The sequence below is a fragment of the Spinacia oleracea genome, chromosome 1, assembly GCF_020520425.1.
Source record: "Spinacia oleracea cultivar Varoflay chromosome 1, BTI_SOV_V1, whole genome shotgun sequence".
NCBI lineage: Eukaryota > Viridiplantae > Streptophyta > Magnoliopsida > Caryophyllales > Amaranthaceae > Spinacia > Spinacia oleracea.
In genome coordinates this window covers 124,451,311-124,465,289 of record NC_079487.1, presented here as the reverse complement: position 1 = coordinate 124,465,289, position 13,979 = coordinate 124,451,311, and the positions used below count along the sequence as shown (strand labels likewise).

Sequence of the window (13,979 nt, the reverse complement as noted above, 5' to 3'; positions counted from 1 at the left end):
TGGTAGGAGCATTTAGGTTAGCACATGGTGGGGTTTGCAAATTAAACTTTGCCCATAGTTACCCTTTTCAGATCTTCCTCGGACATTCATAATAGCCTAAGGAATGAACTAGTATCCTCAATATTATACTTTCATCATTACTTAGAAGCTGATGGTTTACTCCGTATTATCTACGTTGTTAGTATTGTAAATGCAGAATATGATGTATTTTTTTAAATTAAATTGATGTACTCCATCCGTATTTATTGAAAAGATACACTTGGTCGGGCACGAGTATTATGATGAAGAATTGAATAAAATAAAATAAAATAATAAAGCAAGTGAGGTTGTGTAGATATTTTAATAAGTAAATAAGTGGGGAGTATTTTTTAAATTAAATTGATGTATTTTTAAAATTAGACCAAAATATATTATTAGATTATAGTTTTTATTTTTTCACAAGATTAAAGGAAATATATATTTAGTATAAATATAATAAATATTTGTTTCGTTCCTTGTATCGATTACCATATTGCATTGATAGTAAAAATAAATTGATGACGTAGCCTACGTGACACCTATATTTACCAATTAAATTCCGACAAATAAGATTGCGACAATAAATATCATGGCAACTTACAACCTTTATCCTAGTCCTATGAGAAAAACCATCTATGCATACCAAAAGGATCGGGATAACGTGAAAATTTGGACCCATACCATTCGTGACTCGTGAGTGCCCGAAAGCTGTAGCGGCGTGGAATGTTACATATTTGCCCTCCAATTGATGTGAGATTTGGCGATCTTAAAGAAGAAACTTACATGAGATTTGGTGATCTTAAAGCCTAGTGGTATTGAGGGCCTGCATACGATATATCTAAGGATCGAATTTTCCCGCCCCCATTTGGCCATTTGTAATTCATATTACGCCTTGTGGCTTATTTATCTGTATGCCTGTATTCATGTAACCTTGCCAATAGTTGTGCCTAAAACGGTGTCTCCATCGAGCTGTTAGGCCAACCAGATTTTTTTTTGGTTCTAGTTACATCCATCTAAGGAGTAAAGGTAGTTTCTTTAGCTAGTCCTAGAAGCACATACAAGCCGAATGCAGTCACCAGAGAGCGCAAATTGTAGAGAACTTTATTACTCCTTACAAAAATCTAAAAAGTTGAAATGGGAAACTAGCACCGCATATTCGCATTCGATGTATGAAAATCAAAATAACAATACTCCGTAATAGCAAAACAGACACAGAGGAAAACCCCAAATGCATAAACAGTAGTATAAAGTATAAACTATAAAGTACAGAATTAACAAACATTGAACTGGAACTTGTTTGTTTAAAGAGCACGAGGAGATTGTCATTGACATTGGCGGACCCAGCTAAGGGGCGGGGGCACGTGCCACCCCCGAGAGAGAGGAAAAAAAACTGAAATTTTGATATGTGACAACCTTGAATGCCGTATATATATTAAATTTTCCTAACAAAGATCAATACCGCAATTTGTCAAAGTGGTCAGCAAAGAATGTTGACTTATACTTCAGTGCCCCTACGTTTTGGGTTCGATACCATGTTTGGTCATTTTTGCATATTTTTCCCGTAATTTTTTTTTACATTGAAGCACTTTTTCTTTCTTTCACCTCTTTAATTAGGCTCTATTTTTTTTTCTTCTACAAAAGTCCACTTCAATAACAAGAAATAATTTCCTTTACCTACTACGGAGTATTCTATCACATTAACCATCTTCATTTTTTTACATAATTTTATAGGTTTTTAGTGATACATTTACAAAAAAAACAAAAAAGTTCTCAATCAATTTGAACTTTGTGTTATCTAGAATCAACTATACGAATTTAACATCATAAAACAATGTAAGTGTACCCGATTTTTTAGTTTTATACAAAAAATTATTATATTGTCTTTTTATATACTACGGATTAGCAACTATATTTTTTGGACTATATTTCTTTTCTTCAAAAAATCCACTTCGATAAGAATAAATACTTTCCTTTAACTACTACGTGATATTCTATCACAATAGTTACTTCATATTTTTACATTATTTTTGAAAAAGTTTCATTTTTAGTAATACATTATTTACAAAAAGGTTCTCAATCAATTTGAACTTTGTGATGTCTAGAATCAACTATACGAATTTAACACCATAAAAAAAAAATCCGTGAGTTACCCACTTGTTTTATTTTATACAAAAATTTATTATATATATATTTTTTTTATACGGAAGAACAATTATTCGTATAGCTTTTGTGTCACTCCTGACTCGGGATCCTGGGTCCGCCACTGGTCATTGAGATGATAACGAGGGGATCAAATTTCTGTTGGAGAAATCCATGTAACCTGCTTGGGAAACTTGTAGCTATATGCATTTTGGAGGGCTTACAACTTTCTGTAGCTTCTGCAAGACCTCTGACATTTTAGGCCTTAAGCTTGGATTAAGATAAGTACACTGTGAAGCAAGTGCAGCAACTGCAACAACAGCTTTTCGGGGATAGTCATCTTTCTCCATGTTGGTATCCATAATTTGGACTGACTTCTGAAAACACATGACACAGTCCAATCGGTTCTGCTCATCAATCATTGATTGTGTAACTGCAGGTTGTCCAGTTGACAGTGCACGTAATAGGACACCAAAACAATAAACATCGCTCTTTTCTGAAACGCAACCTGGTGCAACAACTAAAGAATAAAGATCGATGCTCAATATTAACCTATGAATGGTTTACCTTATCCATGAATACAGACAAATAATTACATGCAACGACTCACACCTGTATCAACATACTCTGTTGCTGGATAACCTTGTGTTGCGTAACCCTGAATGTCCATGATCCGAGTTGACAAATAAGCTGATAGCTTTGCATTAAATTCCTGCAATTAATTAAGTTTATGAGAAGATCGATATCACTCTATCAAGAAGCTGCACAATATAATTAACATTCCTGCAATTAATTAAGTTTAAAATGTCATACTCATACATCATCTAGTAAGATATTTGATGCATCTAAGTAACGATATACGACTTGTGATTCAGCACCATGAAGGAATGATAGTCCTTTGGCAACACCTATAGCCACTTTCATCCTCGTCTCCCACGACAGTGGCCGAGTGCCCACTCCTGAAGTTAAATATAAGCATAAATTACACATACTTGTTATACTATCACCAGAAATACGCGCGCTACTTACGTCTGGTCAAACGATGTTCTAAACTTCCGTTGCCCGAAAATTCGGATACTAAAATCCGATGTTTACCATCAAGGCAATATCCAATTAGTTTCACCAGATTAGGATGATGTAGTTGGCCAACATAGTTTAATTTAGTCTGCATCAAATAAGCCATTAGAAGTAACAAGTCTGAAACACAAGTACAATGTGAACGAGTAGAAACGTACCAGCCACTCGTCGTGGTCTGGGAAACCTTCAAGTTCAAGTATTTTGACAGCAACACCCATTCCAGTTTCAGGTGTTGACGGAGACAGAGTCTGCTCTTCAATCCATCCCTTGAAAACTAAATAATCGCCATCTTTTTCAATGAGGTTGTCAGGATGAAATTTTCTGGTAGCAGTTTTGAGGTCTTCAAAGGAGTATGACTTCAAACATGGAGTAGGACGACTTTCATTGTTGCGTTCAACTGTTGTTTCACAAAATAATGGTGAATTAAATGATCTTGATGCGTTCTCTAGCTTAGGGCCCGACTAACAATTTTCAAGGAATTTCGTTTTTTGGTAGGCCCGCTAAAAAGACTCGTTTACTTCTTTGTTAATCGATAATAAATGACTAAACATCACGCCAATTTATAAACAAGACATATAATCAACTAATGAAAATGATAAAGGTCGCAACATGCGACCTTTAAGCCGTGTCACAATGATGACATGACATGCTTATGTGTCATTATTTAAATTGAAAAATAAAATATTTAATTTATATATCCTACTTTAAATGTTTCAAAAAAAACTAGGAAAATCTTAATATTCTAATTTATTTCCTTATTTATATCGACTACCTTATTTACATATTTTCATAGTAAAAATATTGTATTGATAGTAAAATATTATTATGACTCATAGCCTACGTGTCGCCTATATGTACCAATTAAACTGCGACACGTAAGATTGCGATAACTAAATGTTGTCGCAACTTGCGACCTTTATCATCACCCATCAACTAATGATGTCTCGACCTAATGGTTAAAATTAAATTCCACTTAATTTATGGGAAATAAGATGAGAGTATGTTATTTTTGTCTTATTTTGATTTATTTCCGATAAAATAAGTTCAGATAAGATAAGATAATTTCAAATGAGTTAAGATAAGTTCAGAAAACAAAACTTTTTTCAATCATTTTCACATACAAATACAAAAAAAATTATTTCATACTCAATAAGTTTTTTCAGACAAAAAAAAAAATCAATTAGAATGAAACTTAAGACAATTCAGATAAAATAAGCTCAAAAAGATAAAGGTTAGTATAATTTATACTACGTAATTAAAATAAATTTCAATTACTACATATAATATAAGTTCAGAAAAAATAAGTGAATAGATTGAACCTTAAGGACATGTATAATTGTATACTTAGGTTAGACGTTCGAATTCCCTCTTCCCAAATTTGTAACGCGCTTATGTTTTATTTGGCCCAAAAAAACACAAATTCTGAAAAATGAAAAAGCAATAAATAACAAAAATGAAGGCTGAAGGCATACCGGAAGTGGAACTAAAACCAAAAGAGGCCAAACAATTGCCCATCCGAGTCTTTCTTGAATTTGATATTCCCTCAACACAAGTATTCAAGCAAACAGCAGCAAAAGGAAAATTAGTAGATTACAGAGGAATCTAAACAAGATTAGAGAGTACAATTATAAATACCAAGGGGTACATCTTTTCTGTCTCACCCACCGTAACGAAGAAAAAGACAAAAATGGACTACCAACTCTCTCCAATGGTATTTCTTGAGTCTTATTTTAACAAAAAGAATTTCTGAATTGCAATCAAAGTGTGTTGCACTACAAGAAATTGTACTATTAACGCCGGGAAATCCCGTTGCGAAAGGCCAATAATCGTTGATTAACGATGGGATTTCCTGTCGTGAACCCGTCATAAAAGGGGGCCGTCGTTAATAGAAAATACCGTCGGTAAACCGTCATAAAAGACATTTTGCGACGGTTATTCCCGTCATTGTGTGGTTGTTAGCCCCGTCATAAAAGGCTTTTGCGACGGGATTTTTGACCCGTCGTAATTAGGTTGTCGTTAAAGATACAAATTCTTGTAGTGTTGTAATCTATTTTATTTTTATTTTTATTTTTATTTATACTTTAATAAAAACAAGTTAAAATTACATAGTTTAAGAAAACATTGAGCAAGTTTTTTTTGTTATACCGTTTCTCGTTCGCAAAAAGTAACAAACTCACGACAACGCCACAAATACGGTCTTATAGTCCTAAGACCGTCATTTTCAAGTTCAATACAAATAAAACAAGGACTCTCGAGTTGAATTGACAACCAAAAAGTTGTTACGAAAAGAGACTAACATTATAATCTAAACATATACTTCTTACAAGTTATAGACAAACCGTCTAGAAATGATTCTAGAAATGAACTTAAAAAGGTGATCAAAACATTAATTAAAATTAACATGACTAAACAAGGCCATAAACAACTACAAAGTGATTACAAGTTGTCTCCAGAACTAAACAAGGCCATACCCCATGGATTTTTGCATCAATGTAAAGAAGATAAAACGTGAGTACCAAACATCAAAAACTAGTGTAAAAATCATACGAAATTGGTGCATTAAATAAAAAAGAAGTAATCGAAGTAGTCTCATGAAGTAGTCTGCAACTGAGCTTATTCAAGATATATTTGAAGATTTCTTCATATTGTACCCAAAATCTTCGACGGAAACTAAACTTTCATTATAAGTAGAGATATTACCACACCACCCTTGCATAAAATGTCTAATATACCATAATTTGTCTGTTTCGGGGTCATATAAGATCAGTGCACCATATGTAAAGAATAAGATCTTGTCATCTTTCCAGTGACCAAGTGGTCTATAAACACTAGATATTAAATTTGTGGTGTATTTCTTAGTCCATAACCCTTCAATTAAAGTCCACATCACAAAACAATTCTTCTTATAATACAAAAGAAGATATGCAAGAGAGTCATGATGTATTGCAAGACTTTGATGAGCCGACTTCTCAAAATTGGGTAATTTTATCTCTTGATAAGCATCGGTAGCTAGGTTAAAAGAGATGATCACGTCGAAATCAAAGAAACTATACGCTTTAGACTCCCCTAGCCAGTAGAAACTATATATGGTTAACAAAAACATAACATGTATAATGTATTACGTTTCAAATAATAAGATTTAGCCAAATCTCCCCAATATCTCCAAGAATCATTCCTTAATGAGTATATGAAAACCGATAAAATTAAAAAAGAATAATCAACCCTTTTTAGGTTAGATCCTTTTCTCGTTGTATCTTGATAACCATGGATGACAATAACCTTGTAATCTTTAGTAAAACGATCATATCCAAATCCATAAATTAAAACTCCTCCGAAGAACCAATTGCCATATGAGGTGTAAGATTAGGCTTCTTAATCAAAGGAGGCAATACTTTAAAGTTTAAACTCGCTGAGTGAAGGGTTCCACAATCCACGTTGTTTGTTAGTTTTAAATGTTTCACACATATAGTAGATCCCATCACAAGGACCACACAAGTACGTACTATAAATAGGTGTTTCTATATCTTCACAACCTAAAAGACTAAAACCTAATTGTGATGCATCACCTTCTATCAATAACTCGTAAACATCAAGTTCTTCTGCTGCAGTTGTCCAACATTGAGCAATGAGACAACCACGACAATTATCGTTGTTGCGAAAGTAGTTGTTTAAATGCATGGATATGAAATGAGGGCTCTTGATCATATCATACCATAAATGACTAACAACTTTGAATTGCAATAGACTTTTTACAGGTAACCAAGACAATATCTCAATTACCAAATGTTCTGGTAAACATTCTCCATGTTTTTTTAGGGAAACTCCACGTAATTTCTGTCGCTTTTTTTTGCAATCTACATAATAATAACAAATAAAATTACAACAAAATTAATACAACTCACATTTACAATATTGTTTGGTTGATACAAATTCCTTATATATACAAGATTATGTATTTGCCAAAAATCGAATTACATACCTTTCCTTTAAGATGTCGGTTACTTTGCCCCCATACAGTTCTAGACAAAGAGACATCTATACAGCATAATGAAAGTATCAATTAGAACGAGAATTTCAAAACTAATAATTTAACATCGTAATGAGTAGATAGTTTGTGCGATATTGGAACCAGGAAAAAAAAATACCTTGCTGGGAAGCAATGGAGAAATAGAGAAGTTAATAGAAGCGACGTACGGAAACAATAATAGGGTTTTTGTGATTTTTATATCATCAATAATTCTGGCCTAAATTAATTATTTAATTTAGTTATTATTCTTGAAATATTTTATTTTATGGCCTGGTCTTTTCCAAAACTTAATCCCCCTAATACGTGAAATTGGAAATATTTACTATGTTTATTTTTGGTATAATAATGGGCTTCTCTTTTTCGGTCTAGAGGAATATCAATATAAAGTACGGAGTATTTTTTTTTTAAGGCAACGGAGATGGTTTGTGAGAATGAGTAATGTTATGTTTTATTTATTGAGTTCAAAGCTACCTAAAATACACCTTACAAGATCAACTAATAAAGGAAAAAAAAAGATAACATCCTAACAATTGATATTATTTTACATAGAAATCAAATCATTACCTAAATAATTAACATAACTAATGTCAAAGATTGACCAAATCACAAGCTATTTTTTGGTGCAAATGAGCCACACGGGCGGGGATGAGAATCGATCACAGGATCATCTGGAACCGGAATATAAGCTCTAACCAACTGAGCTATCCATCATTCTCACAAGTTATTAACCATTGAGATAATTACGTCAATCATGATAGAGATAGTATCATGAAGATATTTTGATATTAACTTCTACATTCTCTCCAAGACGGATGACGTTTCGGAAAGTCCGTTCTTGGTCAGTAAAGTATCTAGTGTAGTACGTGTAGATAACGATTAACTACATTGTGATTGGTTTCCCTAAATAATAATCTCCTTAACTCCCTTTGGTAGGTGAATGGTTTCCCTAAAAAATAAAAAAGTCTGACATTGTTTACAAACTTTTATATAATGCCTTGGTGTCATATAAGTTAAGCAGTGTAATCAATTAATTAATCACTAAAACTAATTAGTTAAAAATAAAAAAGTCTGACATTGTTTACAAACTTTTATATAATGCCTTGGTGTCATATAAGTTAAGCAGTGTAATCAATTAGTTAATCACTAAAACTAATTAGTTAAGCAATAGAACCAATTAGTTAAAAAATGAAACTAATTAGTTATATACTGAAACAAATTAGTTAAAAATTGAAACCAATTAGTTAAGCAATGAAATTGATCTTTCCGGTAAGGCGATCTTACACAAAAGTTACATGACATTGTTAGATTCCCATTACACCATAAAAAGGAAACAATCAAATACTCTTAATATAATACCTCGGTTTTTGTTGGTATGGTGACTGGTGAGTATGTTTAAGAAAGAGATGTACTATGTATAAGGCAAAAGAGAAAATAGTGAAAAAATGCAAATACTTTGAGTTTATATGGAAATACAGCAAAAGGTTATGCCCAAAATGAAATAAAGAAAACTTATTAACATATTTCAAAAAGGGACCAAATGAAACTTGTTAACATCATTTAGAACCAGAGGCATTATAAAAAAAAAAAAATTAAAAAAAAAATGCATTTCGCCAAATAAAATGATCAAGAAGTCAGTAGGAACTCAAAAAGGTAATCAAAACAAAAATAAACAAAGCCACAAAAACCAAAAACAAGTTGTCAATCCAATTTATTATGCCAAAGCGCTATTAATCGAATCATGGAATTTTAAAAACGAAACTAATCTGATTAAGTACTGCAACTAATTAAGCTTATTCATTCAAGTTCTGTTAAAGTTTTCCCAAAATCTTTAACCGAAACTAAGCTTTCTTCATAAGCAGATATATTCTTACACGACCCGTCCATGCGGTGTATCAAATTCTTTGCCACAAACTCATCATTGTTGCGTAAGCGTGAGTACTTTTTTAAATGCATGGATATGAAATGAGGGCTCTTAATCATATCATACCATAAATGACTAACAACTTTGAATTGCAATAGACTTCTCACAGGTAACCAAGACAATATCTCCATTATCAAATGATCTGGTAAACATTTTCCAATATTTTTCAATAAAACTCCATGTAAACTCTTTCCTTCTCTTTGCAATCTACATAATAAAAGAAATTAATATCACAAAGTAAATATATTACTATTTGCAACAACAAAATTGTACTCAAAGTGTTTTAAATCTTAAAACTTTAATTTTTTTGGAAAAGAACTAGAACAGCTGGAACAAAAGAGATGCAATCAGAGAAAGATTATTGTGGTTACATTATAAAATCATCCATAAAATTATGCATATGCATTTTCCTAAAATCGAATTATACAAGCAAAATTAAAGAACTAACCTTTCCTTCAAGATGTTGGTTACTTTTCCCCCCCTTTTTGGTAGAGAAAGAGACATCTACATAGCATAAATTTAACTGTTAATGAAAAGGGAAAACAAAAAAAGCGTAGTTCTACGTATAATCATCACACTACAAAAATTTGTGGGTCAAAAATCCCGTCGCAAAAACCGGGCTAACAACCAAACAATGACGGGAATAACCGTCGCAAATGTCTTTTACGACGGGTTTACAACGGGTTTACGACGGGATTTTCTATTAACGACGGCCCCTTTTATGACGGGTTCGCGACAGGAAATCCCGTCGTTAATAATACAATTTCTTGTAGTGTCAGGATGGGATTTGATCAAAAATTGTTTATCGGCATCCATAAAATATCGATCAAAACAAGTATAATTTTGAATACAAGTGTAATATATAAAATAAAGAAAATATTGTTCCCTTTGTAATTCGATTAATTCCATATCCTGATAAATAGCTAGATTACTCAACCAAGAACACCACAAAGCACCAAATCGAAGAAAAACTGCCTCAAAATAATATTTTCATGATTATAACATAACAAAATTTTATGAGACAATTATATGCATAACTTTAAATTTAAGCACGGTTTAAATTTTAATTGATGGTTTGTGAGATATTGGAACAAGAAAACTAAATACCTTGGTGGGTAGCAACAGAGAAAATTAGAGAAGTTTGTAGAAGCGACGGTAACATGTTAGGGTTTCATTCCCCTAAAAAGAACAAATAGGGTTTCATTCCCCTAAAAAGAACAAATAGGGTTTCTTTGATAAAGCTAATTAAGTAATTAGTCATTATTCTTGTTTAATTTATGGGATGGGCTTTTACTACTCCACTGTGATTTGGATTATTCCTGCATAGACCTATCCGATCCATAACACTGAGTATTTCCGTTTCAAATTGATCTTTATATTTTTTGTTTTAGTCCGTTCCATAATGTTCTTTATATTTTTTTATTTATTTATTTTTGGACATGAAAATTTAGTACTACGTATATTACCTCTCTTATCCCACAATATTTACAACAATCCACTCACTTTATCTTACTTTATTCATTTTTTTTTTCTTCCACTCATCCACATTTTTATACATCTCTCCTACTTTATCCATATTTTATTATATTCAACCCACTTTTTTACTTTTGTATTAATAATTTCATCAACTTTTTAATTCTCCAGGTGGTAAAAACAAATTTTAAAATTTTAAAGTGATAAAATACGATTTAAGTTTTTTTTGGTGGTAAAAACAATTTTTTGATTTTTTTGGATGGTAAAAACCAATTTGTCCATTTTAATATACACACTAAAATAAATTAGAATCAAGTTGTTAATTATTTTTTTTTAGACATGGTCCATAATAATTTTAGTATAAACCAGTTTATTTAAAAATTAGCGATGTGGTCCCCAAGTTATCAAAACTTATTTTGTGAATTACAGTAACAAATGAAAACAAATACGGAGTATTTCGTATTACATATGTATCAAATTGAATAAAACGAAGTTTTCTTACGTCAAAATTACTATCGTTAATATGGATATTATAATATGGGTTGTGTCATATCAAATTGAATCATATAAAAAGACTCGTGGCTAAGGGAAAACCGAAAGACTATGTTAAATTGTCAATTGAAGAAGAGTTGTTGAAAATTATTACGTGTACCAGTACACTCGTACACTGTACATCCGTGGTCATTTTTTCGGATATCAGATATGTTATATCAGTTAAAAGATAAAAAATGAAGTACCATAAAATGGTTCTTTTTTGTCTTTTTTCCTATTTTGTCTTTTGCTATGATATGCATTTGCAAGCACATATCAAATATCCGGAAATACTTCATCCCGTACATCCAAAGTTATTTTTATATTTATTGTTGGCCCCTCTTACATTTTCTCTTAACATGTACGAGGAAGTACAAGCGCATATCAGATATGTATGGGCAAATACATATAGAACAAAAGACAAAATAGGAAAAAGGACAAAAAAGAAATTAAATGGTACTTTTTTAAACAAAAATAGTACTTTTTTTTTTTACATGAATGATACTTCCTTTTTTGTCTTTTAGCTATTTGTCTTTTAGTTGATATTTGTGTTTACGCACATATCTGATATGTGAAAAAACAAGCTCTAACATGTAGTCCATATTAGAGAGTTTTTTTGTTTTTGGACAACTTGTACTATAGAGTTGTTGGCCCTGTTGGTCGTCCTTTTCTTCGTTTTCCCACTTAATTCGTCAATGCGGTCAATATTTTACCAATAAAAAAATGTATTCATAATAATTTAATCATCTGTATTTCTAATCTAAAATTCATTTTGTTTTGGTAAGAACTTGTCAAGTAATACTCCTCTTTAATATTCATAGCTTTCTTACCAGTTCTTTTAGGATTGTCATATGCACGGAAGCTATCAGGGACAACGCTAAAAACTTCATTGTTACTTACTGTGGTCCAAGCCTAATTTGATTGTCAAACTAAAGAAAAACTCAGATGGGCAATTGTTTAGGTTCTTCTGGTATGGCTTAATTTCTGTTTTTTTTTAATGTACAATTTCTGTTACTTGTTATCAACACATATTTTCATAATATCAATTTAGATGAATTTTCGGTGTTGTCTCAGCACCAAGGAGCAATCTAAGTCTTCCTACTGAAAGACCTGAAGAAGAAATACTGTCTAGTCCTGGTTTGAAGGCCTTCTCCATCTATGAACTTAAGACTGCCATCCAATATTTCGACAGTCTCACTGAAGAAGGCGGTTCTGATTTAGTTTTCAAGGGGTGGATTGATGAGCAGACTCTCTCTCCTTCAACACCTGAAACAGGAATGGTTGTTGCTTTCAAGAACCTTAAACCTGAAGGTTTCCATGGTGACAAGGAGTACTGGTTGGTAATGTTTCGCCTTCTTTCTGTAAACGTTTATTTGTCATTATTCACTCTTCCTAGCCGGTCTGTTTCAATTTCTTACAGCACGCTTATTTGATGCAGTCAGAGTTAAACTATATTGGGCAACTGCATCATCCTAATCTGGTGAAACTGTTTGGATACTGCCTTGATGGCCAAGATTGGTTTCTGGTGTACGAATATTTGGCCAAAGGAAGACTAGAAAACCACTTGTTCGGAGGTAATTAAGTAGCTCAATTCTTGTTAGTTTTATGAATGTATTTATGTCTGAAAATTTAATTGCAGATCATGAGGGAATTCAGCCACTGTCGTGGGAGACGAGGATGAAAGTGGCTATAGGTGCTGCTAAAGGACTCTGTTTTCTTCATGATGTTGAACCACAAGTGATATACCGTTATTTAGATGCATCAAATATCTTGCTAGATGATGTATGTTTAGACGACAACACCTAGATATCGTGCTATATCCTAGTCTCTTTTCGGGCGTGTATGTACTGACAGTTTACTGATGTCTCTCCACGTACTACTTGCAGGATTTTAATGTCAAGTTACAGGCTTATGTTTCAACTCAAGTCAATGACATTCAAGGCTATGCAACACAGGGTTATGCAGATACAGGTGGGTTCTTTGTTACACCCGGGTGTAAGATTGTCTATATATATATATATATATTGTCTTTTGATTTGTGTTATAGCCAGCCTAATAGTAATAAACTGGGTTCTTCAGTTTTTGCACCAGGTTGCGTTTCAGCCATGAGCGATGTCTACAGCTACGGAATTCTGTTACTTGTACTTCTAACTGGACGAAAACCACTTACAAAATCGATGATTGGTGATCAGCGTCTGCTCAACTGGGTAACGTTATTTCGGAGAAAGTTAATCCAAATTATGGATACCAAATTGGAACGCCAATATCCTGAAAATGCGGCTATCACAATTGCTACATTAGCTTTACAGTGTACTCATTTTAACCCGAGTTTTAGGCCTAAAATGTCAGAGGTCTTAGAAAAACTCCAGAAAGCATTAACTCTCCTGTAAGATCATACATTTAAAGCCGAATAATTCTCTTAATATTATCAAAAGATCTGGCATACACACGACATGACTTTTACCTAATTTTTTTTTTGACGAGAAGAATGCATATGCTTTTCATTCATAAGTGGCTTTGTCCAACAAGACAAGAGGGATGGGCACTCTTCCATCCACACCTTGATTGTTGATTCCCTCAGTAGATAAGAAAATTTTGGCAAGTAAAATGAAAAGAAATAGCATTAAAGAGACCCGTTGTGCCTAACTTTTACCTAATTTTCTCTAATTTTTATATTATTAAAAAAAGGTTCATAGATAAACATTTTAAAGGGTTAAATGATTAACTTTATACATTATTAGTGATTTTGAAGAAACTTTTTTTTATTAAAATGAAATTTTTTATTACTTACAA

General features: G+C 32.4%; 2 protein-coding genes across 4 annotated transcripts; one reads left to right on the top strand and one right to left on the bottom strand.

Annotated features, from left to right (window-relative positions):
* Positions 1–1,984: 1,984 nt before the first annotated feature.
* On the bottom strand, positions 1,985–4,902 carry LOC110784437 (probable serine/threonine-protein kinase PBL3). 2 transcript variants are annotated; one of them, XM_021988893.2, is made up of 6 exons: positions 4,707–4,902; positions 3,393–3,631; positions 3,187–3,322; positions 2,977–3,116; positions 2,770–2,869; positions 1,985–2,677 (listed from the first exon to the last, which is right to left on the bottom strand). In XM_021988893.2, the coding sequence occupies exons 1-6, from the start codon at positions 4,747–4,749 to the stop codon at positions 2,358–2,360; spliced, it is 978 nt and encodes a 325-aa protein (XP_021844585.1). In that variant the 5' UTR covers positions 4,750–4,902; the 3' UTR covers positions 1,985–2,357. The 2 variants fall into 2 exon arrangements, with proteins under 2 accessions (XP_021844585.1, XP_021844586.1); XM_021988894.2 differs by having other exon boundaries at positions 1,985–2,665; positions 4,707–4,895.
* Positions 4,903–11,958: 7,056 nt separating this feature from the next.
* LOC110784435 (probable serine/threonine-protein kinase PBL3) lies at positions 11,959–13,658 on the top strand. 2 transcript variants are annotated; one of them, XM_056834889.1, is made up of 6 exons: positions 11,959–12,156; positions 12,261–12,526; positions 12,625–12,760; positions 12,826–12,968; positions 13,073–13,157; positions 13,278–13,658. In XM_056834889.1, exons 1-6 carry the CDS (start codon positions 12,132–12,134, stop codon positions 13,574–13,576), a joined length of 954 nt encoding a protein of 317 aa, XP_056690867.1. In that variant the 5' UTR covers positions 11,959–12,131; the 3' UTR covers positions 13,577–13,658. The 2 variants fall into 2 exon arrangements, with proteins under 2 accessions (XP_056690867.1, XP_056690866.1); XM_056834888.1 differs by having other exon boundaries at positions 11,960–12,156; positions 13,266–13,657.
* Positions 13,659–13,979: the final 321 nt, after the last annotated feature.